Genomic DNA, 27483 nt, shown 5'->3' with positions numbered 1-27483 from the left:
GACTTCTCCCAGTTCACCATGATTCCCAGGGTTTTGCAGAATGCCAGGAGGGCGTCTCTCTGTTCTATCAAGCGCTCCTTTGAGGAGGAAAGGAGTAGCCAGTCGTCTAGGTACCTGAGAAGGCGTATACCCCTCTTGTGGGCCCAAGACGACACCAGGGAGAACACCCTCGTGAACACTTGCGGGGCCGTTGCCAGTACGAAGCAGAGTGACTTGAAACTGGAAGGTCCGGTCCTCCCAACTTATGCGAAGGTATTTCCTGGAGGACGGGTGTACCGGGATCTGGAAGTAGGCGTCTTTGAGATCCAGGACATCATGAATCCCCTTGCCTCACGGAAGCCAGCACCGAGCGTGGTGTTTCCATCTTGAAGGGCGTCTTTAGGATGAATGAGTTGAGGACCGAAAGGTCTATGACCGGTCGCCACCCCCTGACGACTTCTCCACCAGGAAAAGTCGACTGAACCCGAACCCGGGGGAGCGATCCACCACCTGCTGGAGGGCTCCCTTCTCCAGCAGTGCCCGAACTTCTAGCCTTAGGGCCTCCCTGTGCACAGGGTTCCGGGGCTGAGAGGCCAGATTGGCCGGCTCCCCTGTCAAGGGAGGCTTCTGGTCTAGGAAGGGGATTCGGTAACCGTCCCTGAGGACCTGGACTGTCCAGGGCTCGGCTCCGAGATCCTCCCAGTTCTGCCAACAGCTCGAGAGGCAACCCCCCACCGGTGGCGAAAGACTCGGTAGAGGGCCTCGACTCCTACTTCCTCCTAGGGAAGCGGTTGTTACGACCCCTCCTGGAAGAAGTAGGGTGTCTGGGCCTGAAGGGTGCCTGGGAAGGAGGGAGGGTCCTGGGGGAGGGCTGAGTTCCCTGGTCTCTCCAGTTCCGCAGGGGTGATTCCGTGGGGGGAGCCGAGAGGGTCCTATTCTGAGGTTTCGGCCGCTCACTAGGTCTTTCGGCACCGACTGACGTAGGGGAGGGGCCCTATAAACGATTGGGCCTTGCTGGCCTTCCTCCCCAAGTTCCACAGACTCCTCCACTAGCTTCTCCGAAAGAGAGCAGCTCCTTCCACTGGGGCGTTTCGAAGGGTCCTTAGTTCCCTCTCAGGAATGCTCCTAGGGAGTTTGGCCAGCACAGAGTCCCTCCTCCTCAAGATCCAGTTCGCCCAGGACGAGACCAGTTGGGTCGTGAGGAAGCCCAAGGACTTACCCCCCGACAAAATTAGTTCTTTGAATTGGGTTCAAGAGAGGCCTCGTCCCTCAAGTCGTGGAGGGTGGGAACCTGGCTACCGCCCCGGACCACAGATCTAACCAAGAAGCCACATGAATCGAGGTCCACGCTGTGACTTCCATAGCCATAGCCTCCTGGTGAGAGAAGGAGACTAGTCCCGACGTGCCTAGCTATCTCTTCCGAGAGTCCGGGCGCTAGGGCTGCCAAGTTTCCTTCCACGGATTTGGGGAGGAGAGGGGCACCTCCCGGGCCATATAGCCTCCTCTGACTCGGCTTAGACGCTGGGAGTAGTCTAGCCGAGGAGTGCCAACGCAAGGAGTTACTGGAGCCTGCAATGAGTTTTTCCACCACCGTCAGGGCCTTCTCCGTATTGGTGGACCTAGGGAGGCTGAGAGAGGGCTTGGGTTCCTCTGGATCCCTGAACAGAAAGTCCACCGCCATGGATCTGTTGTCCTCTACCGTCGGGGCTGGCTCTCTAGCCGGTTCATGGACTAATCAGAGAGAGGACTCTCCTGAAAGCAGAACCTTCATCCACTGGACCCAATTCCTCCAGGGCATTCTGGAGTACCTCCTGGATAAGGGTCTCTTCCTCGGCGTCCCGCGACGGAGGAGAGGCCCCAGACCCTAGCTGGAGGGAAGCTGGAGAAGCTCCCCGGAGAGGGGCTCCTAAACCCAGTTGCACACCGGTCTCCTGCGAGGGGGGATGCCCCGAACGCCTGGCCCATCCCGAGGAGGTACTCATACCTGAGCGGTGGAGGGGCTCTGCACCCCCTAAGGAGGTATCGGCTCTAGGCTCCATCCGCGAAGGCGACAATCGTGTGGGAACACGGAAGAAGGGAGCCCGCTCGGTCATGGAGGCCAACCCTATGGCTGACGAGACCGAGGCAGGATCCACCGGGACCGAGGGACGAGTAGGGAGGGAGACGGCTGGGAACCCCCCATGAGAGACCTTCTTGGGGGCCAATGGGGTGGGGGCCACCCTCGGGGAAGGAGAACGCCTCCGCCCCTGGGGGGAGATGTCCCGACGCCTGTCACTCCCTCTACGATCCCGGCTACGATGATGAGAGCGGGAAGAGCCGCTCGAGGACGAGGAGTAACTACGTCTCCTGCGTCTCCCATGACGGCGCCTCTTCTTGGAGGAGCGTCTCCTCCTACGGGAGGATCTCTCCCTTGAGTAGTAACTTGAAGAACTCCTCTCCCCTGACGAATCCCGACGTCTCTGCTTCTCCTCCGGCGACTCCCATCGCGGGGGGAACGCGAGGAGCGTTTCGGCCGCGTCGGGGACACCTCTATCACATCGGGACCGCCCCTGAAGGCCGCCCTCAAGGCCATTCCCGGCTCCTCCTGTCCCCTAGACGGGAAGCCCCAGGACGGGAATGCATCGTCCTTCACTGGGGATCTCCCCGGAGTACGAGGGGGAAAGACATCCCCAACGGCAGAAGGGAAAAGGGTTGGAGCCGGGTGGTTGGGTGGATCCGTGACCGGGTAAAACCGGTCCGGGTCCGGCCGCGAGCGGCGAGCTCCGCTCGAGAGCGGGAGGGGCCGCAGCGAGGCGAGCTGTAGCGGGGAGAGCCGTAGACGAAGCGGGGAGAGCCGTAGACGAAGCGGGGAGAGCCGAAGCGGGAAGCTCCGCAGAGGGGAGGGACGGGTCCCCCCCCTGCACCGATGCCAAGAGAGAGGACCAGGACGGGGAGCCCTGGAGCTGCAACCGCGACCAGCAGTCCCTCAGCACCGCGGAAGCCTCCGGTACCACCTTGTTGGGGGAAACGACTCCATCGGGACCCCCCCTGTGGGAGACCCGGCAACGGACTCACCTAGGCCCCCTCGCTGGGAGGGGGCAGGAGAAAGAACCTGTAGCAAGGCGGGAGACTTCCTCTCCGACGATACCGAAGGAGAAGGGGCGCCGCCGTCTCTGCTGCTGCTCTCACTCCTCGATCCCCGCGAAATCTTCGCAGAAGAAGATTTAGACTTCTTTCTCTTCTTAGTGGAAGCCAAATCCCACTGATACGATGGCCAAGAAATGCACTCCAAGCACGTGTTGTCTTTAGAGCAAGCGCCCCCCCTACACGAATTACACAAAGAATGAGGATCAATCAGAGGGGGCGAGAGAAAGCTCCACAAGCCCGTCCTTCAGGACCTGGGGCAACGACGTTGAGGCTCCGAGGCCGACATCGCACAAAAACACGATACACGCACACAAAGCACACACACGGACAAAGGATAAGGGCCGGACACCGGACGAGCAGGGGCGTATTCACGCTCCTGCGACCAGAGAAGGACTGACTATAGGTCATTAGGATGGCTTGGTCTTCGACCCCTGGGGCATAGGCCTGACCTGGGTGCGGCATATAACCAGAATTTTCTGGTCGGACCCGGATCGACATCCGGGAATCTCCTATGAAATGGTTCGAGGTAAGTATCTCGCATCGGAACAAATAGATAAACAAACGTAAAATGGAAGAGAATGTCAAGAGGTGAAACTCGAAGGCGTACTCTTTTTTTACAAAGACAATTTAATAAATCATGATTATTATGAATTTCATATTCCATTTTGGGTATTGAAAAACCAAAACTTTGTTATTTATCATAAATGAAGATCTCTTTGCTCAAAGATCGTAGCCTTGGGCATAGTGTGACGTGTGCTGTCAAGCAAGACGGGGGCGTTACTAAGCAACCCTCCCCTCTCTCTTCACTAACTACGCATATATTATGATATTCTGTAATAATACTTGAGCGTTTTTCTTCGTCTGTATGTTACCGAGATGTTTTCCTTGTCTTTTCCTCATTGGCATGATGAAATTCTTGCCGAAACATACATAAACATACATAAAAGCGGGCGAATGGCAGAGGTGAAATGGAACGTGTAGACTACTAGAAGTCTGTGATCGCACTAAATCAGGACTGGACTTGGTACCTGAGCCTGAAGTCTCCTTCTCGACTCGGGGAATGTCTACAGATGCCATTTCTCCCAATTTCTTTGACAATAATTATCAAAATTTACGATAATAGAAGAAATATTGCATTTTCTTGTACGGATCAATGTTTTAGGCTTATTGAGTTACGATAACTAATTACCCTGTAACTACGAAAGTAAGAGGAATTTTGACAAAATATTTCGTATACGTATTCTCAATTGCCATATGAAGCTCCATGAATTTTTTCATGACTTTGCATTTTTCGCCCTATACCACCATATATAGGGGTTCCGGCCGGCCCCCTTAACACTGTTAACGTATAATTTTTTGAAGTCTCACAAGAAGGTGTAACAGGTAAAACGTGTGTCCATATGTACAAGGGTGATTCCTATGAGTAATATTTTCATAGTTAAACCATATACATATCTATTTGAACATCCCTGAAAGTTGTTTTTTATTTTGAAATAATCTAGCCACCTTCCAACTATTGTCTGTTTTAGCATACAGCTTATCTAAAATTATTAAGTATAGGAAAAGAATAGTACTATATGAAAGGTTATGTTATGGTTTAAAAGCATGACTTCATGTAACTCTATGTACGTATATTATTTCTTAATCTGTGAAAGTAGACTGCCATTACAACTTAAAAAAATATTACTAATATTAATATTACTGGCATTTCTAATTGGATTTTGTTACTACCAGATCTGTTGAGTAAGAAAAAAAAAAGTTTTGCAAGTGTGGTCATTTTTTCCTGTATTAAAATTTCTCAATACAGTGTGCCATATGAATACACAACACAATGTAGCTGCTGTACATTGTTAAATTGAGTAAAAAGTAATTTTTTAAAAGTGAATGTCACTTTTGTTAATCTGGCAATCATACCCTTTGAAATTGAGATATTTGGTTAATAAAGTGTAATGACAATTATATAGGTTCTGTACCTGTATTTCAGATTAAGCAATCATACTACTGCAATTCACTGTTAATCAAATGTCAAAAAAGTTCCTAACATGAATTTCATTATAGTAATTTAATTTCATTGCTGAAGCAGAAGCAACACATTTCAGGAAGCAAGTCTCCAACAATAACTTGGAATACTCTACACACATTTTGCAGAGCAAGCAAAATTGAAAGGATATGGAACAACACCCTAAATGGTATTAGAGAATATAAACCTTATCTGACACATGAACAGAAACTTGTGCAAACAAGTCAAGAATTATCATGACCATTTTAAAATGCATTAGGATTTTCCCTTTACAGTCAGACATAAAACATATAATATGCTCTCTCAACTCTTCTGTTGATGGCCCTTTTTTGCTTAAAGTCCATTCTACTTTAATTATTTAACTCGGATCTACCTCTACGATTTTCTTGGCTTTACAACTGGTCCTTGACCTGCTCCTCCAATACCTACAAATTTTCTTAGTACTCTCTCTCTTTCTCATCAGTGCCAAAACAATCTCATGGCAGCCTTGAACACCAACTTCTCAGCAAACCCCCCTTCCCCAACCTACATCATCTGCTGCAGAGTGGCACAAGCCATTAACACATAATTTTTAACTCTGCTTTCAATGAGATATTTTTCAGGAGTTTGGCAAAATTTCAATTTCATCCATGCTGCTGTTATTTTTCCCCCCATTGTACTGCCAAGACCTACTTCATTAAAAAGTATAAAAAGTATCACACTATTCAAAGCCAAACTAAGAATTATCTGCAGTCAACAAAGAATGTTGATAAAACAAACTTTATGAGTGAACACTTATTCCAAAGGCTTCAAAAACCCTCCTTCAAATATCTATGGTTGTGACACTCAAATGAAATTCACTTGACTCAAAATATCAAAGGATGTCTTCATTGCATAATGTAAAAATTTTCAGCATATAAAAATTATAAGCTTAACCCTCTTACGCCGAAGCCCTCAAAATCAAAACCTCTCCTGTATGCCGGCGCCGGTTTGGAGTGAGCGCGGAAGCGGAAAAAATAATTTATTCAAAAAATCACAGCGCTCTTAGTTTTGAAGATTAAGAGTTAATTTTTGGCTCATTTTTTTGTCATTGCCTGAAGTTTAGTATGCAACCATCAGAAATGAAAAATAATATCATTATCATATGTAAATAATGCAATATATGGTAGCGAAAAAAAAAATTCATAGATAATTGTATTCAAATCACGCTGTGCAAAAAACGGTCAAAGCTAACAAGTTACTTTTTTTTCATTGTATTGTACACTAAATTGCAATCATTTTGATATATAATACATTGTAAAACAATAAAAGCAACACCGGAAAAATATTATCACAAAATGATGTACGAATTCGTAACACACGTACGTAAAAAAATGTTATTTTCAAAAATTCACCGTACATCTAAATATTGTTCTAGAGACTTCCAATTTGTTTCAAAATTAAGAAAAATGATTGAATATTACAATACTGTAAGATTAGAATTGCAGATTTCGACCATTTCGGAAGAGTTAAATTTGACCGAATGACGAAATTTTTATATATATTTTTTTTTTATATGCACATATTTCGGAGATGGAAAAAGCTACAACCTTCAATTATTTTTTATTGTATTCTTCATGAATTTGCGCACATTTTGATATATGAAACTCTATAAAAACGGCTAATATGAAAAGGAGCAAATATTAGGATAATGCGATGTACGTATTTCGGAGACTCGCGGCCGCGAATCGGCGCGCGGAGGGAAGTTGAATATATTTTTCAAAAATTCAGCATAAATACACAATATTGTTCTAGAGACTTCAAGTTTGTTTCAAAATGAAGAAAAATGACTGAATATTACTAGGCTGTAAGAGTTTTAGCTTACAATTGCGTTTTTCGACCATTTCGGTAGAGTCAAATTTGACCGAACGTGGTTTTTTTTCTATTTATCGTGATTTATATGCAAATATTTCGAAAAAAGAGAGAAGCTACAACCTTCAATCATTTTTAGTGTATTCTACATGAAATTGCGCACATTTTCATATATAAAACTTTATGTAACTGCTAATTTTAAATGGTGCAAACATTTCGACAATTGCACAAAAAAATTCTGATTTTTTCGGAAGAGTTACCGTGCGGACGTAAGGAAAATGTTTTTTTTTTTTTTTTTTTCATAAATTCACCATAAATCGAAATATTGTGCTAGAGACTTCCAAGTCATTGCAAAATGAAGGTAAATGATTGAATATTACTAGAATATAAGAGTTTTAGCTTACAATTGCGTTTTTCGACCATTTCGGTAGAGTCAAAGTTGACCGAAAGTTGAAATTTTTGCACTTACGCAAATTTAAAAGGGTGCAAAAATTAGGACAATCGCACGAAAAAGTTTATCGGAAGAGTTACCGCACGAACGTAAGGAAAAAGCTTTTTCATAAATTCACCATAAATCTAAATATTGTGCTAGAGACATCCAATTTGTTGCAAAATGAAGGCAAATGATTGAATATTACTATAATATAAGAGTTTTAGCTTACAATTGCGTTTCTCGACCATTTCGGTAGAGTAAAAGTCGACCAAAGATTTAAATTTTTGCACTTATCGTTATTTATATGAAAATATTTCAAAACTGATGAAAGCTACAATCATGAGTATTTTTTTGTTGTATTTTACATGAAATTGCGCACATTTTCATATATAATACTTCATGTAAAGGATAATTTAATATGGTGCAAAAATTATGTCAAAGTGACGAAATAATTTTTTAGATGTGTCACTGATACTTTTTAGTGCGATAAGAAAGAAATTCGTGCTTGCGCGCCTGCTTAGCGATTGTAAACAAAACAACGCCTTGATCCGTGAACTCCCAGCATCCCCCAAGGCGCGTGATTCAAAAGTTTTCGGCTGGTATGCCTATAAGTATTTTTCCGCGAATTTTTAAAAAAACTTTTTTGAGTCAACGTATGATACGTCCATTCGGCATACGGGAGACATTTTGACTCGACGTTTAATACGTCCATTTGGCGTAAGAGGGTTAATAACCAAGTGTAACTTTATCAAAAACATTCCTCCTCTCCTACTATCACTGAATAAAATGTTTATTTACACAAATTACACACCATTACTTTTTTTACCTTTGTGAAAAAATAAAATCATCAAAAACTTTTTCTAATTCTTACACTTTCAAACTAAAGCTTTAGTTTGAAAGTGTAAGAATTAGAAAAAGTTTTTGATGATTTTATTTTTTCACAAAAGTAAAAAAAGTAATGGTGTGTAATTTGTGTAAATAAACATTTTATTCAGTGGTATTAGGAGAGGAGGAATGTTTTTGGTAAAGTTACACTTGGTTATTAAGCTTATAATTTTCATATGCTGAAAATTTTTACATTTTTACATTGTCAAAAAAATCAAGTCCCCCAAAACATACAGTGCAATTAGCAAACTTACCTGGTTTTTGAGTAGGATTAGCTAAATGATACGCATAAATTATGTTATCCATACAGGAAGTGTACAAGACGTCACGACTAGGAGAGATAGACATACAAGTAAAGCCTCTATGTGATGACTTCCCAGAATGCATCAGTACATTCTGACACTGAGGATCACGTTTCACTCCTGAATGTGTCTTGCGCAAATCCCATATTTTTATTAGCCTAGAAGAAGCCAAGTTTTAATGAAAACATTAAAAAATTTTATATAAACTTTCAACATAAAAATATATATCAAGATTTTGGTTATGTATATCATAGTTGGATAGCACTTTGCTGCCTGTTTGCTCTTTAGAATATAAATTTCTTGGATAACTGGAGATTATTAAACATTTATTGTTCATACATGCCAGTGCATTAGAAGATTATTTACACAATTATTGAAAAATAAAACTAACCCATCTGAAGCTCCTGAGGATATCAGTGTGTGCTGCAACTGGAACACAACTCCTGTTACACTGTTGTTCACTGAAGACCCATTCTGTGGAACTTTTCGCACAGTTGGGGAAGCAAAAGTCTTCATAACTGTAAATAGTACAATTTAAATTGTAATATGAGAAGTGATGTGAGTAGCAGTGCATAACATATTTGACACTGCTCAAAAAGTCTTCAGTTAAACAGTGCCCTAATTCAATTTGAACCTCGACATAACTCTTGAAATAAAATTCAAGTAAAACCCAGTTATGAATATATTGATCAAGCGCTGTAAACCAAAAATGCCAGTAACCGGGGGCATACCAACTTTGTCATCCAATGAAATAACCATCACACTTTTTATATATTATAATGTATATGTTCAAAAATCTTAAACAAATAATAACCTTGATTGTAGTGGGCAGGAGCAATATCATCTGCTCGATAATGAGGCTTGCACCTCTTATCCCATATAATGATAGAGCCATCTCGCCCGCCAGTTGCAATCACACCTGTGGAATTGATATAATTATAGTTACATAGTTAATTCTAATAATTATAAAACATGGCTACTCTAAAAACAAAATTTTACAATGATCAGTAAACTTGTTAAGCATATGATTTTCAAATGATCAGATTTGGAAATTTTCTGACTTAAAAAGAAATTCTCAAATAAACTTGATGATCCACTTCAGACCTTTTTTTCCATAAAAGCACCAAACCATCAAACAAAACAATTATATAGTAAAATTATATTTTTATAATAAAATGAGATTTTATATATACTACCCAGCAATTACTTTACATAGAGTTTCTCCTCGATGGCAGCTTAAATTTTGAAAACTAGAGGTAGCGATAGTCTTTTATTTACGTAGGTGAATAGCCCCTCCCACTCCTTGGGTAAGAGAGGAACAACTAAAGCCCAGAGACCAATTTTGTTTATGCCCTAAGCCCTAGTCCATGTGAGGGGTTTGTAATTATTAGACAATTAAATATAAAATCTCATTGTATTATAAAAATATCATTATTATATATAAGAAACTAACCCAGTAATTACTTAGCTGTATCCATATTGACTGGAGGAGGGATTCATGGACAAAATGTATCTCAAACCATTACAGTAATTTAATGTAATCTTAATTTGTAAGAGAATTGAAAAATGGACTAGCATTTAAACAAGATAGTAGTAGTGTGGCGGTATAGCCAGGATCGCCTCTACTGTAGTGGGTACTACGCAGCAAAGGAGTACTTCAAACGCTAACAAAGTATACATGTTCTTGTGACAATGGAATTAATCAATCGTCAACAACACATACAAGATTGAACCTGCCCTAGGTGTGGTACAATCACAAAACCCGATACAAACTATTTACCTACACTAACATTAAAGTAGACAAAAAATTTACCACCACCACCACTAACACTAAGAACTGGTTGGCAACCCTAGTAGTACATCATAACCACACCCCCCCTCCCCAAGGACTCTTAACATCCTTGATAAGGCGAAGAGAAAAATTTAGGAAGGACTGCTTCCTGCACTTCCTCACCAAACACCTCACCAGCGATGGACATCAGTCCTAGTGTACCGCCCTTTTCATAAACTGTCTCTACATCAAGTAAATAATGCCTTGTGAATACAGATCTGCATTTCCAGAACGTGCACTGTAAAATAGATGGAAGGGAGAGATTGCGTTTGAACACTACCGATGTAGCGACTGCTCTAATGTCATGTGCTCGGACCCTCAATACAGGCAAGACATTCTCCCCAATCTGAGAGCGAGTCTCTATTATTAAATCTCTCAAAAAGAATGAAATCAAATTCTTGGATAGAGGTCTTAAAGGGTTTTTTACAGAGCACCATAAATTACTTGTTGGGCCTCTTGTCTGTTCTAATAAGAGATCTGAGAACTCTCACTGGGCATACAGCTCTCTCATCACCTGTCCCCAGAATCTCTGTTAACCTTTTAATGATAAACAACCGAGGCCAGGGGCATGTCTGGTTTTCATTTTTAGCTGGACAGTTAAGACCATGAGAGGAAACTGTATCTCCATTAGATAAAGCAATCCTTTTATTCATTGCATGGATCTCACTCACTCTCTTAGGCGTAGCCAGAGCCACTAAAAATGTTTTTCTAGTACCAACGTCTCTCAGCAAAGATAAGCACATTGGTTCAAAGCGTGCACTCTCTAGTCACTTAAGTAGTACTACATTTAAGTTCCAAGGGCATGGATCTTCCTTGATAACCTCACAAGTGTTGAAAGATTTGACCAAGTCAGAGCTATCATGACCTTCAGAAACATTTGCACCACTATGTCTAAAAAATGACCCGAGCATTGCCCTATAGCCCTTAAGAGTAGATGATGAGAGGCCTTTCAATGATCTTAAATATAACAAAATATACCAATTTAAAAACAAACCACTTAGTCTGATAGACGCTGTCCATTTACTTATGTCTGCATCTTGTGATGGCATTCACTGCTTCTCTAGAAAACCCTTTCGCTCGGACAAGTTTCACAATAGTTGAAACCCTGTCAGGGCCAGAGCGAATAACCCCTCATGGAAACTCCTGAAGTGGGGTTGTCTGAGCAGTCTCGGAATCATGGGAAGGAGTCTTGGAAAGTCCACTAACAGACTGAGAAGTTCTGGGAACCATTTCTTTTATGGCCAGAATGGCACCACCAGGGTCATCCTGACATTTTGATGGGACTGGAATTTCCATAAGACTTCCTGGATGTTGCAAACAGGTCCAACATCAGTCTTCCCCACAACTTCCAGCGTCCACTCCGTGGGAAGAACTTGATTTTGGCGACTCAAATCGTCTGCTATCCTGTTGTATTTCCCCCGAATGAAGTGGGTCATCAACGTGGTATTGTTTCAGTCTGCCCAAAGCAGTTCCTAAGCTGTTTCATACAAGGAAAATGAATGAGCTCCCCCCTGAAGTCTGATATAAGTCAGAGTTGTAGTGTCTGAGAAAATCACTACATTTTTGTTGCAGACTCCATTCGAGAAATGCTGTAAGTCCAGATAAATCACTCTCAATTCCTTTATGTTGATGTGCTGGTTCTTCTCCTGATGAGACACCACACCCGACTCCTCTTCTCTCCAGAAGAGCTCCCCAACTTAGATCCGATGCATCTGAAAAGAACTCTAGGTTGAGGTTCACAATGAAGAGTGCTTTTCCTTCCAAAAGCCTGTCGGCAGAGCTCCACAATCTCACATCTTCTTTTACTATCTCCTCCGTTAATAGAAAAATACTGAGATCTTGGTTCGTTTTCCAATCCCAATTGATTCTTAGAAAGAATTGCTGCAGTCTCAAGTGCAACCTTCCCAACTGTTCTAGAGAGGTTAGCACTGTGCCCAACAGACTCATCCACTGAGTGGCCGAGCAGATTAGTTTGTTTGTTTTTATGTTGCATGGAACCAGTGGTTATTCAGCAACGGGACCAACGGTTTTACTGACTTCCGAACCACACCCGAGCAGACTAGAAGAAAGAAATAAATTCACTTCTTTATGCCATCCTCCACTCCTTTGGGGGAGGGAAAAATCTGAGTATCTATCTTGATCCCCAAACAGATGATCTGTTGAGATGGCGTCAGTTGCGATTTCTCTAGATTCAAAATCAATCCCAGACCTTGAGTCATCCAAAGTCTCTTGCAGGTCCTTCATGCATGTAAATTCTGTAGAGGACCAAAGCAGCCAGTTGTCCAGATAGAGATACTATTTTGATTTCTATCAAATGAAGCCACTTCTTCAAAGGGGCAAGCACTCGTAAATACTTGGGGGCTGTCGTGAGTCGGAAGCAGAGTACTGAACTGAAAAACCTCTTTCTTGAACATAAACCTGCGGTACTTCCTCGATTCCTGATGCGACCCAGGGAGCGATGATGATGACGATAGGGCTCCGCAAGGTGGCAGCATGATAGATCCAATGTAGAGGAGTCCAGGGGGAGGTGGGACTGCTATAGAGGGGGGGACGTGTCTCTAAGAAATGCGATAGCAGTCCATCCAAGGAAGGTGAACCCCGTAGCCCCAGTGACGCCCATATCACCGCCACCTTGGATGACTCTGAATCTGAAAACAAGGCATTAGATACCGTACGTAGCCTCCTCCCTCTCAAGTATAACATAACATTATCCTGTGGAACTCCCTATACTTCCATCGATGAATCAATGGAAGAAAAGGAAGGAGACAGGAACATTCGCACTAGTCACAGGGAAAGTTATCGCTGGAGAGGGAGAAGCCGAATCATCCATCTGAGGAGAAGAAAAATAGTCTCAAAAAGGAAGAGTTGCAACTCTATGATGTTCCCTCTTCTTATAAAACACTCCACAGTGACTTAGGCCAGGCACAACATTCCTGACAAGGATTAGTTATTGTACAATAACTAGCATGGCACCTACTGCATGTTATACATGGATTCGGAAGAATCCACATCCAGAAATACACACACAAGCACTCTCTAAAAAAAAAAAGAAAAATGGGCACAAATCAACCAGCTTAGAAGGAGATCAAAGCGATAGTGTCTTACTCTCCAAGGTGGTTAAGAAAAGACTAAAGACGTCACAAGGTAGTGCACGGTCTCTGACCAGCTATCACCTCGTATGCGCAGGAGTTGCCAGATCTCACAGATTCCTTGCTTATAATCTTTGATGTTTTTAACTGGTTACCAGCTGGCACTTGGAAAATATCCTATTGTTAAGATCGAAGGTTTGTTCCGCATATGAACAAAAAGTATTTAATTTTGGTGAGTCATTATATAGGTGAAAAGGAGTAATAGAAATACCAGGATATTGAAAAATAGGAGTAATACAAATACCAGGATATTGAAAAATAAGAAGTTTTATTTGAAGACAGAAATCCTACAGGGTGATATATACTGTGGCTAATAGTAAGAAAACCATGAGCAAAATGGGTAAGACCATAAATTTGAAAGAAAATTGTGCTATAAAAGAAGTATTAGGGGAAATGAAGGTCAAGTTAAGAGAAGACAAGCAGGGTCATTTAAGATTACTAATAACAAGGAAGGTAAAAGAATTATTACTGGAGGGTTGGAAGCAAAAGTGTCTGGGGGAAATTAAAGGTATACAATGATGAAGTGACATCTACAGTTTGGTCATGCAAGTGGAAATAAAATATGGAAGCTAACAGAGGAAGCACAATTATTGGAAATTGTGAGGTATGTAAAAGATACAAAGAACCCCAGCTAGTGAGGTGTGTAATAGATACATAAGAAACCCAGCTACCCCGTAGTAGGATTTTCTTGGAATAAAACTTCTAGTGAAGTTGTAGCAATGGAAGTGGGAGACAGAAGAGAGGAAGTTCTTGGTAATGGTAGATATGGCAAAGGTATTGTCAGGCTTTTTGAATAAAACATAAGAAACCATAAACTATAATAGGCACTTTTTGATGGTTGATTTGCTATATTTGAAGCACTTTCCAAGATATTGTCAGTCAATGGGGGAGAATTTCAAAACGAAAAAGTAAGGCAGATGGCAGAAAGTTGGAATATTAAGGTATTATCCACAGCATCGGAATCTCCGTGGAGCAAAGGATTATGTGAAAAGACCATAGGCATAACCAAAGAAAGTAAAAGATTCACATTCAGGTGACAAGGGATGGGTTAACTTAAGGGATTATAGTCATGTAGAAAAAATTGAAGATGAAGAGGATGTGTTGCTAGGATTTGAAAACAGAAGCGTAATGGAGTTAAAGATACAGAACTACAAAGTTGGAGAGAAAACAAGGAATATGAGGAGGTAAATGACGCTGGACAAAAGCTATATCTACAAGATGGATGGTAACTGAAAAGGCAAAAGGGAGGGGGAAGGATATATAAAGCAAGATTGGTAGCTAGAGGTTTTGAAGAAGAGATGGCTGAAGAAGAAAAAGACGCTTCTACATGCCATGCTGAAATTTGAAACTTTTGTTTGACAATAATAAAACTGAGATTGGAATTGTTATACATTAGATGTTAAAACTGCATATTCACAAGGAGACAAAATACAAAGAGAAGTATATTTAAAGCCACCTAGGGAAGATGGTTGGAGTGGATTATGGAAACTGAAGAATACTGTTTATGTGTTCAAGGAGGCAGCAAAATATGAAAATGTTTTAATCAATTTGTATTTTTCATAGCTAACTAACCTTTGGTCTTAACAATAGGATAATCTTGTTGCGCCAGCTGGAAACTGGTCAAAAACAATCAAACATTGTAAAGCAAGGAATCTGTGGCATCTGGCAACTCATACATATACGAGGTGGAAGCTGGTCACCCACCAGGCATAGGACCCCGTGATGCATCAGTCTTTCTTTGACTGCCTTGGAGTGTAGTTGCTTGTGCTCTCCTTCCCAATCTGGTTGCTTTGTTTGCCCGTGATTTCTTTGTTTTAGTGTTTGTGTGTGCTTTGTTGATTATCATGGAGTCCTCCAATTCTTCTAGGCCTTGTCAACGCATATGCCTGGGCATTCAAGGATTTCCGTGCTCCAGATATTTGGCTGCTACCATTACAGATCCCCATACTTCATGCAGTAGGTGCCGATCTAAATTCTGTACCATTACTAATCCTTGTCCGGAATGTCATTCCTGGCCTGTATTGCAGTGGAAGGTGTTCTACATGAAGAAGGAGCATCTTAAGGTGGTAAAAGTAGTGGAGCTTAAAGACGAGAGAAGTAGATTAGAACCTAATATATTCTCTTGGAAAAAGACTATAAATTGAATGGTATTTTATGTACAAATGTAGATGATTTTTGCTACAGAGGAACAGAAGGATTTTTAAAGGAAACCATTGGGAAATTGAAAGGGAAATGGCAAGTAGGAGAACAGGAAAGTAAAAGTTTAAGTATACAGGAGTAATAGTAGAGCAGGAGAATAGATTTTGTCTTAATCAATGGCAGTATATAAATTCTATATGAGAACCAGAAGCTAGAAGATTTACAGGTAATAAGTGTGTTAGGACAAAAGTAATTAACAGCGTATAGATCAGTGGTAAGACAGTTGAATTGGGTTTCACTACATACCATGCCAGAAATATCATACGATGTTAGTGAATCAAGTAAAGCCTTTAAAGAAGGAACGACTCAAGATATAAAGAAGCTTATTAAAATTGTGAGAAAAACTAAGACCATAATGGGAGAAGTTACAATAAGTGAACTGGAAGAAGAAAAGATTTATTGGAAAGCCTATGCAGATGTTTCATTTGGGAATATAGACGATGGCCATACTTAACTGGGTTATGTTATATCCTTGACAGATGGTAAGAGGAGAAGTCCCATATGGTGGAAATCTAGGAAATCCTGGAGTAGCAAAATCCACCATTGATGCAGAAGCTCTGAGTATGGGGAAGGCTATAGAAGGATTGATATATTTAAAACATTTGTGGGAAGAGGTAGTAGGAGGGAGAAAATTGTGTTGGCTAATAATGATAGTAAAAAACTAATGACTGCAATAAAATTGAGTATTGGTGTAAGTAGTAAGATTTAAAATAGATATTGCAACAATAAGGGAAACAATAGAATCTGGGGAAATATATAGGAAGCAAGACTGATAAAAGGAAAGGATCAAATAGCTGATGTATTAACTAAAGCAGGAGTTTCAGGGGAAAATATTAAGACATCATGAAAAGGGTAGAGTTGGAGAATAAAGGAATTTAGAGGGGATTAGGTTAGGAAGAGGTTGGAGGCGAAGGAGAAAGAGAGAAGTGTGATTATATATCAGTTTAATCAGTTATTTTATTTTTATTTTCTGAACTGGTGAAATGAGGGCAGTGTTCAGTGTATGGGAAACATGTGTTTGATTTTAGAAAATGTCTTGATGTATTTAAGTTGTGTTGTGACGTCACAAAAGACAAGATGGCGACGGTGTGAGGTGGAAAGGTAAACGGTAACAGAGCATGCAGTAGAGGACACACTGAACTGGTGTTTGGTAGGGTAAGAGAGAGCTCTCTGTCTTATAGGAGTGTGGGTTATAAGTCATGTTGTCGTGTTGTTCAAAGTCTTAAGCTGGAGTACACTGGGACCGAGGAACATGAACAGGTGGGTAGACTGCACATTTGTGGCACAAGGAAATATTATGCTAGGAAAATATTCAAAGTTAACTCACTAAAACAATGCCTGTCCCCTGCAAGCAGTGCATAAGGTATGAATCAACAATCACTAATCCAATTATTTGAATTCCTGACTAAATAATAATCAATGCTGAATGCTACCAAGTTAAAATACTTCACCTAGGTCAAAATTTCCTGCAAAATTCAAAACTTAACTGCAATCTTAAAACCGGGTTGGTCTTAAAACCGGCAAAAACAAAATTGGTCTCTGGGCTGTAGTTGTTCCTCTCATCCCTGAAAGTGGGAGGGGGCTATTCACCTACATAAACACAAGACTATCACTACCGCTAGTCTTCAAAATTTAAGCTGCCATCGAGTAGAAACTCTTAGCTAAGTAATTACTAGGTAAGTTATTTATATAAAATTATAAACTGTTTTGCACCATGAAAACTTCATTGTAAAAGGACATTTTTCATAGGGGATTCTGATGGAATCCAATTTTTCCAGTGAATCACTTATTAGCACCTTTGTCTACCTATTCTTATTCTTTAAAACTAAAGAATAAGAATACTGATAACTTGTCAAAATTATGTCAAATATAATGTCTCATGTCTTGCATCTTAGGTCTACTCAAAACTAACAAATCTATTTCCTATGGTCTTTAGATTAGTCTTACTCTAGTTCGCATTCCTCAATAAAAATCATATCCTCAGGGTTAGCTTTATAAAAGCTAAAAATGAGACTTTCCATGCATGTTTTGGCTAAACTATTTTATCCTGAAAAGTACAGTTTTTGTCTTTTTGTATTTTCCGTTTACATACTATTCAGTTCTGTTTGAAGATACTGCCTCTGCATAGTATCTCCTGAGGTCATTATTATTATGATTCAGAAGAGAGGTTGAGACCTATTTGTATGGAATAAGCCCACAGGGGCCCACTGACTTAACATTAAAGCTTCCAAAGAACATGGTGTTTATTAGGAAGAGGTGGTCAAGGAAAATACTGAAAAGATAGAGATCTTGCTTAAAAAAAAATTTTATTTACATAAAAATGCAAGAATAATAGTATTAGGGTAGTAATGCAATGCATATTCACTGGAACTTCTAAAAGTCCCAATTGCACATCCTCTGGGAGGCCGTTCCACCGTTCAACGTTGTGAGGAATAAAGCTCCTCTGGAACTGAGAAGTTCAACAGCAAGGGACATTTACTGCATATTGGTGCTTAGCCTTTAATCTTTGTTTTCTTTGTTTAAGGTCTTTTAGGTTATTATCTCATTTTTCACATTCTACATAGCATAATTTTCCATTCCTTCTTCTGTAAACATGAAATTTCTTATTTTATTTTAGTAAATTTCTTGGTATGGTTACTGTAGCTCTGTATCTTTTATTCTTTCTTTGCATAGCTCCTAGCATTTATGGGCAGGCAACTACTGATGGTCAATTATAAACTCTATCCTCTCTCATTTCTGTTTCCCATTCCATATAGATTACAAAGGTACTCTTACTGTTTGGCTATACTACCTTCATTTCTGGTTTTTTCTTTAACTTGTTTTCTCATTCTCCTGAGTATACTTTAACCTATTCCTCTGTTAATTTCCTCATCATCTTTCACTTTTCTTACTCACTTTCCAGCAAACCTTTTCTCTCTCTTCTACAATCTTCATAAACTATAGTCTTCCACTTATTATTCTCACTTTAATTTTGGACTTCCAGAAACCACTAGCATTTTCATTACTATACACCATTTTCCTTTTCCCTCCTTTGCAGCTTTCTATCTGTGTCACCAATATTCGTCATTGCAGTACCATATAGTAATGATGGTAGAGGTATTCTTTTCCAATCAGATTTTTCTATCGATATACTGCAGCATTTTGCTATAACTAATTATACCATGTTGGTTAATTTCTCATACATTATCTACCATTAATCCTAGATATTTTAATTTTGTCTCCTATCTCCTCCATATCATGCTTTATATTACATACTATTATACTACTTCTATTAAAAAAAAATTCTTCTCAAAGGATTAAAGAAATGTACATACTTCCTTTCAATGGTTATTGTAGTCACTAAATACATACTGAAACGTTTTTGCTGAAATGACAAATGTTTAATTAATTTGTACTTTTCATAGCTAACAAGCCTGAGGTCTTAAGAGTAGAAAAAATCTTCTGGTGCCAGCTGGAAAAGTTAAAAACAATAAAAAAAAATTGTAAATGCAAGGAATCTGTGGCATCTTCACAACATGTAGTTGAGGTGGAAGTGAGTCAGAGACCGCACCTGAATCCAGTAATGCATGTCTTTCTTCCAACCCAGGATGAAAAATAAGAGGGGTGGCCAGAGGTGGGCGGTTGATGTTAAGACATCAGGTTTCTTAGCCATCAAAAATAAAAATTATTTAAAAATTTGCTATTTATTCATACACGGAACAAACTTTAAGTCTTAACAGTCGGATAGACTTACACTTGGTGGGAGGTATGAGCCCTGAACCGACTGGAGATTCAGCACACCTGATCATTCTTCTTGAAATTGAATTCAAAAGAGGACCTCAGTCTTTGAGATGTTAGATATGTGGATATCTAACAATCAGTCCACTGGGTTTAAATACAATGAAATATGTCCAGATTCACTGCATATATGGAAGTCAAAAAGAACTATATCTGTTCAAGCAACAAACCATGTTAGCCACAAGACAGGCTTGTTACCACTTCTCACTCCCCTTGCTGGAGAAAGAAGTTGAAGCTACAGAGAAGCAGATTTGTATGTTGTATGGAACATGAATAGTGCTGTAACAGTATGGCTGTAATGTTGCATGAAGCCAATTCCAGCATATGATGTGTCTATTCTTCAAACCAGCCTTAGGGCACTGGATGAGTGCATTTGTTGCACAACCCCCACTGGACCCAAGGAAAAAGTGTCCAAGGATCTGTGGGCAACATCCTTCAGGCAGAAAATAAAGTGGTCTGTGCAGTCAGGAACCAGCATTCAAAATCCTATGGACAGATTTCTTCTTAAATGCCTGGGATGAACCTACTCCTCTGGTGTCATGCGCTTCTGCATGCACTTAATTGGTGACAAAACTTGACAATGTAGTTAAACAAAAGGGTATTCTAGGACACCTCTCTCTTGACCTAGCTCGTGTAACAAAGTCTATGACAAATAAGCTCTAGGTGACGAGTCCTTCAGATAACAAAGCAGGGTTTTGACAAGTCAAAGCAGAAGCTCTTGAAGGTTGCTGATAACAAACTCCACACCGCAAGGAACGGTTAAACATCTATAAGTTTTGACATGCATATTACACTACGTGGAACAAAAATAACTTAAATTCATTATAATAAAAAATACATACATGGATCAAATGGATTCACATGAACAGTCTTGACTGAACGAGAATGTCCCTCAAGTGAAAGAACCTTCTCCAGACTTCCATCATCCCTAACTGCTAAGATGGCTGCTGTCTGGTCTCCAGAAGCTGAAACAAACTCTGATGTTCCTGGTATCCAGCACACCTCATAAATGGCATTCCCATGAATATGGTGTCCTGAGAAAATAAACAAATAACTGATTAAAATGCTACCTACGTATAAATAAAACAATAATCCAAATGTCAGCAGTGCAGTTTCCATTTGGAGGTTATGAAATGAATAACTACATATATACTTCATTTGAAACTGGTGGTGTGAATAGTAGTTACTTTTATTCTTAAAAAAGATATTCTCTTATTTTGCAAAATGCAATGTATCTAATTATCCCAAATTATAAACATTAACCCATATCATTGGACAGAGAGAGAGAGAGAGAGAGAGAGGAGAGAGAGAAGAGGAGAGAGAGAGAGAGAGAGGAAGAGAGAGAGAGATAGAGAGAGAGAGAGAGAGAGGAGAGAGAGAGAGAGAGAGAGAGAGAGAAATATATTTAATGAGCTACGAAAAACAGAGTGCAAAGCATTAAAAGATTTGTTGAAGTTTTTTTTTTGCCAATTTCACTGTTTAAAAAACAATGCTATGCTGGGGAGCATTAGACAGGGAACCTTAGACTTACTGAATAACAATCCATGACAGGGGGCAAATGGGTCACACTGCTTACCTTTGCAGGTATATGATTGAGATTTCTTCCTATATATTGCTACAGAAAACTTAGGACTCATGATGTGGCCTAATCCTGGCACCTGGGTCCAAGGTTTGAACCTATTTAAATTTACATCACAAGGGGATAAGAATATTTTGACATACTGCTCTACAGAAAACAATTTTCAAAGATGCTTCCTACATACGTAATGTATTGTGAAACTATGGACCTCTACTGTGTTCACATCCTGGCTATGGGGGTTTGTTTTGAATCAACTTGAACCTACAATTATGATAAAGCTCTCATGCATGCATTGTTATTCCTGGCCCAAAAATTGTAGACAAGTCTTGAATAATCATATCCTGTTTTCCTTATTTTTTTAATCTCCCCCTGGAAGGGCACACTTTCCTACAACATGCCACACCCTACAACCCAATTTTAATCCCATTTACCCAGGGATGCTTTGGCCCAACTTTGGTTGAGTGATGTCAAAAGTTTCATTGCTTCAAAATCTACAATAAAAAGAACATCATGAAACTAAATACAGGCAGTCACCAGTTTACAACGGTTGTGGCTTATGACATTCCAAGTTTATGATGCTTTTCAATTATCTTCATCAGAAATTATTTCCATGATGAAATATGCAGTAAAAATGCAGTTCACATAGTTTTCAATACACCCAAAGCATTAAAAGCAAGTTTTTCTTAGGACTTTTGACGATGTCTCGGCTTGCAACGTGTCTCAATAATGGAAACCCCTTCATAAACCAGGGACTGCCTGTAGCATACTTTGTCTATAGTTGGTTTAAAAAACTTTTATAACTGGATGTATATAAAATGATTCTACCAAATTTCTTTAACTGATCTGCTTCCACAACTCAACTTTTATTGGTGATTATAATTTGGACATTCACATAACAAAATGTTTTAACTTTGTGTTACCATAAAGTGTTCAGAACAGATAAAAGGAGAGAATTCATTCAAGCTAACCTGGCAAAGGAATAGCAATGCATATGTTAATGATGATAAAGATACTGTGTATTCTGTTCTATTTATCCATTTACTTAATTAATGCACATATGGTATATAAACACGGAAGAAAACAGTATCTATAGTGCGTTTACTTTTCCAAGATCGCTCTGGTGGGGCCAGGTAGAAAAGGTAGAGTTGTCATATCTACGGGTATGTACTAAGTCCTATTAAATGCTTCCTGCAGAGATCATCTTTCTTAGGAGGATTAGCTTTAGACCTTGGGAGTCGAGGGAAAGGGTTTGCTCTTCCCTTCAACTTTTTTAAAAATGTTATTTTCATTCCCGATTCTATTATGCTCTTAGAAAAGAGAACCACTCATTTCTTCTTTGCATAACATTTTTATCAAAATCATCCAAGTCTCTTTTCTTTTTTGAAACACTGGAGATTCCACTATATTTCCCGCCTCTCTTGCTTCCTTGTTAAGTCTACGAATAGTCATTTTTGACACTTTTGTTGCTTCAGATGTTCCCTGGATAGCCTTCGAAACATCAGTTATGGACCTTCATGATGTTTTTATAAAATGAAGTATTTCAGGAAATTATAGAATATTTCCTTGGCCTCAGGTGGTGGGTGAAGACGTTTACGGGAGTCACTTGGGCTGGGCTGTCCATACTTATCACAGGTGATCGAGAGCGAGTATCCATTAATGATATTGACCATGACCTTTTAAATCCTCTTAAAAATCATAGGTCCCCTAAACTCAGATCTGGCATCGCCGGGGAAAAAATATACCATATCTCCATTTTCATTAATGAAACTGAGGTTTTAACAAAGAATAAACGAAATATGATATATTCAAAATATGATGCAAACAAAGAACCACATTTCAAGAAATGAAAACTATTTCAATAGACTCCATGAAGCTAATATTACCATCAATTGAAATTTGGCAACGTATGATATCTGTACAAGCCACACCACAGCGATCTTAGAAAAGTAAATGCACTATAGCTCCATAAAACATTTGCAATAGAAAAAGGAAAAACTTTCCACTGTAAAAGTAATTATTGCTATGTTCATAGTAATATGTAAAACCCAGTAACCACAGATAACAATAGAATAAAATAAACAAGGGCCTAACAAGCTTTCCATTCTTAGCAAATCAAAGGTGAGTTATAGAACTATCTTTTACAGATTTACACCATCAATAAATCACTACATTTTACCTTTGTACAAATTGATACAGCACTGTAACAAGCTAATAAAATAGTCATTATTGTAAAGTATATGTGCAACACAAAATGATTTCCTTTGAACCTCTACTTCCATGCACATACCTTCTACTGCTGCTTGACTGCTCCTGTCCCTTGTGTCACGCAAAGCCAATTTCCCATCTTCATTAGCTAAAACCAAAATATGACCATATTTTCCATCACCAAATTTACAAGCATAAATGGGAGCTTCTGATGGTGACTGTCCATTCGTTTCATTTAATTCCACAGCAATTCCATCATATTCATCCTCTTGATAACAACGAAAACTGCGTGCAAACAAACTTTTCAATGCTTTCCTTTCTTGAACTCCTGAAATAATTAAAAGATCCTAAATAATAATTACAATGCACATTGTAGTAAGCAGTCACAAAATTTCAAAGAAATCATAGTATGCACTACAATTTTCAAAGTAATCTGTATTTTCATAGTATTCACTCTACAAATTTCAAAGTAATCTGTATTTTTTTAATGTATACAAACCACAGCCTTTTTTAATGTAAAAGTATTACTCATCCCCAGTGGAAACAACTGATGAAACTTGTAACAAAGTGGTTAATTTGCGGTGGTGGGAGCATTAGATCCCCAACCACCTGCCATAGCCAGCCTTATTTTTGTTCTACTTCTGGGATTATGCAATGTGATCATGATAACAGACTCTGGTTTGTATCTTCAAAGCAACAGCAAAAGTCATGACTGGAGAATCTGATGTTGAATCTGAAACTTCATTTGGGACGCACATGACTAGGATAAGAGCTCTTGGCTGCAGTTAAATGTTCTAAGAAGGCTACCCGGGATGGATACCTGAATATGTAACCCCAAAGCTACATAAGCTTCAGTAAACCTTTAGCCTCAGTAATAAACCTCAAGAGGCATCAGCAATTTGTGGGCCTTTGGAAGTCATGGGTAGAAAGCAAAGAGCTGATAACTGTAAAGAGGCCATCCATCAACATTCCCATTTTGTCTCAAGCAGACTGGATGAATCAGTTGTCAGCGTACCTTTTGGAACCTCCTCTGAACTGGGCTACCAGAGGGGAACATCCTAGAATGGTATTAACTGGCAAAGCATGAGTCACAGAAGTTGGAGACCATAAAAGAGGACAATGGTGAAAAAGGATGGAGATGAACTGAATATATAATTCAAGCCAAAGACCAAGTATTGGGTCCATTAAGGTCATTCAACACTGAAATGAAAATTGACAGTAAGTTTGAAAGGAGTAACAGGAGGAAAACCTCGCAGTTGCACTACGAATCAATTGTTAAGAGAGGGTAGAAAACACGATGGAAGCAAGAAAATATGAAAGGAGGTACGGTAAAATCAACAAAAGGCACACTGCAAAGAACTAAAGTAAAACTTACACTGCACCGCAAGAGATGCACTGCCGGCACTACCTTCCTATGGGGAAGTGAATAAGGAGTATATTACCTTTCAATAACACCTTCTCAACAGCCTACTTTCATATCTTCCACTTTCTCCCATACTTCATGTAAAATACTGAGACCATGACCACTAAGCTCCTTCAGCATGTTACAAGAGAAGAAACCTGACCCCTACAAAAACAATTGATATGGAAACCTATGGTTAACATATATAAGCAGCCATAAACCCTCTTTCCACAAGGGGAACCAACATTCAACATCATTACCACAATCATAACCATGGTCATAAGAAAACGTACAAGTCAGGAAAAGTTAATTCTATGGGGAATAGAATCCTTGTTGCCCACAGAATTTCATGAAAGAAGATACTGCTGTGAATCCCAGTTTGACCACCCAAGTCTATAAATCAGTGAATCTGGCCAACTTTTTGTTAGCATGGTTATATGACTAACTCCCAACTTAACAAGCCTTAGCTCACTGAGTGGATGGAAGGATACTTGTCCACAGAATTTTGAGGAGGGTGAGTTTTCTCATCCCAGATCTCCCCAGCCTCATCAATATCCCTACAATTTTGGCTATCTCCCAATTATGGACTGCTGAATGATGATGACGTTGATAATTCAATGTTTCCAGCATGAATATTGTATGGTGAAGTTGAAAGTGATACAAGTGCACATCATGTTAAGGGATGATGCAGGAAGACTCATCAAAAGAAAGTCTTCAATGATAGGATACTTTTTAGTGCTTCATTGAAGAGGCTACATACTAGGCCTACTCCCAAACTTCTACACAGTAGTTTCACCATTAAGGCCTGACTTAAATGCTATACTGCCCAATCTGGGGGCTAGGCACACAATTTGCCCACAAGTGGTGGTGAAGAATACTGTCCAGCAGCATCTTCACTGCAATACACAAATAAAAAAATATTTCACTAACAGCTAAGTGAATGGGTGACACCTCCACCTCCTCCTTAACCTATGTTCCTGTACCTATCTTGAGAAAGAAAGGTACTAGTACAGTGTATTCCATATAAAGATCAAGGTTTATATTTCTATAAAAATACACATTGTATATCAAACCTCTGAAATTTGTGTTGACTTCAAGAATGACATTTACGTTGCTGAGCATGACAAGGAAGAATAAGTGGGTGTCAGAAAGGAGTAGACTGCATTGCTATGAAAGCCCACCAACAAATGATACATTATCAGCTGCCAACTAATAATTTTCATAATGTAGTGTTTAAAAAAAACAAATGTTTCACCAAGAATGCCCTACTGGATCGACAGAAACTGCAAATAAATCTATGAAAACCATTCTCTTCCTTGCAATATTTTTATAACTAAAATCAATTTACTACACATAAATTATCAATATTCTAAACCTTTACCCTTGTCTAAGAATATTAAGTTCAACATTTATAGCCTAGACATCAGATGCTGGGCTGATGTGAATCTACTACAGTATAACAATTGTTCATAGACAAAGGAATAGCATAAGTTCATGAAACCCTAAAAGAAAGAGACTGAGGATGTGCTTTGTAGCCTAATATGACCACAACTTTGACACAATCTAAGCTGGTTTGCTGCGGAATACGGGCTTAAATCAACCAAAATTTGGAAATAGTACCTAGTACCTAGGTAGTATAATCTTTATTACATTAACTTGCATACTAGGTAGGCTATCTCACACTCATTAGGTAATACTAACTTGCCCCTCCTTTTCTTTCAATAAATAGCCTAATAGGTAGGCTATTGCAGTCATCATCACTGGCATTACTAGCTATCTTTTTCATAGCCTTATTAAAAAAAAAATTGGTAACAATTGCTCCAGACTTCAGCATAAAGTACTAGGTAGGCTATAATAGAATTAGATAAGCAAAAAAAATAGAACATAGGCCTACCTACCTATAGTAAAGTAGCTAGCCTATTCCCGACTTAGCCTAGGCCTAGCTTAATAAGCCTTACTCCTATCTGGTAGCTTACCACACTATCTACTACTAAGCAATAGAAAAAGATACGGCGAGTAAAACCACACGACTATGATGAATTCTTAGGTCTATGCATTTCTGAAAATTCACCATTTTCTCTAGAGCAATGCTCAGCTGATGATCGCTTACTAGCTGGGTACTGCTACGCATAGGCGATCATAAAGTGTCTTTGCAATGGACTCGGACAGGACAAAAGAAATTTCTTTGATAACTTGGGCCTAGATTGTCACAGGATTCTAAATTACGCTAAAGCCTAATTCTATCAACTCTTGAAAGAACGTAACCCGCGAGACTGGGCCTAAGCTCCCTCATGCCTATGACAACATAAAACATTTAGGTTTACGATAATTTCCGACTCTAACGTTACCAAGATAACATTTTTTCAAATTTCGGCATCTCCCACATCCTTTACTTACGTGAATATAATATATCTCTGGAGAAAAGTTCTTGAATAACGTGACTTCTGGATTCTACAGGCATCGCGATTCACCAAAAATACATTAGTGACGATACGTAGTTCCCGGGAACTGATGAAAGCAGCGAACTCTTCTTCTTCTTCTTATTTGCTCGACCTCTTCTGCGTTATTTTGAACAACATTTACAGCTACCAAAACAGTTTTCAAACCAAATACCTCTAGTGTTGACTAAGATATATATATATATATATTATATATATATATAGATATATATATATATATATATATATCATATAAAGACCAAAGGAAAAGTTTAAGAAACTACAGGCCCTAGTACTTTTGTGTCATTAACACGAAGCGCTGATACTC

General features: G+C 39.6%; 1 protein-coding gene across 1 annotated transcript in view; it reads right to left on the bottom strand.

Annotated features, from left to right (window-relative positions):
• LOC135215478 (denticleless protein homolog) overlaps positions 1–27269 on the bottom strand; it is a 43604-nt gene extending 16335 nt beyond the window's left edge. Inside the window, exons 1-6 of the mRNA XM_064250226.1 lie at positions 27115–27269; positions 23398–23643; positions 20374–20565; positions 9390–9494; positions 8967–9093; positions 8528–8733 (exon numbers count right to left, since the gene is read on the bottom strand). Coding sequence (XP_064106296.1) covers positions 8528–8733; positions 8967–9093; positions 9390–9494; positions 20374–20565; positions 23398–23643; positions 27115–27178 — 940 coding nt within the window. The 5' untranslated portion in view covers positions 27179–27269. The remainder of the gene's footprint in view (positions 1–8527; positions 8734–8966; positions 9094–9389; positions 9495–20373; positions 20566–23397; positions 23644–27114) is intronic.
• Between the last annotated feature and the right edge of the window lie 214 nt (positions 27270–27483).

The sequence above is a fragment of the Macrobrachium nipponense genome, chromosome 19, assembly GCF_015104395.2.
Source record: "Macrobrachium nipponense isolate FS-2020 chromosome 19, ASM1510439v2, whole genome shotgun sequence".
NCBI classification, from domain to species: Eukaryota; Metazoa; Arthropoda; class Malacostraca; order Decapoda; family Palaemonidae; genus Macrobrachium; species Macrobrachium nipponense.
The sequence above is the reverse complement of the archived record's forward strand: the minus strand, read 5'-3'. Positions and strand labels throughout refer to the sequence as shown.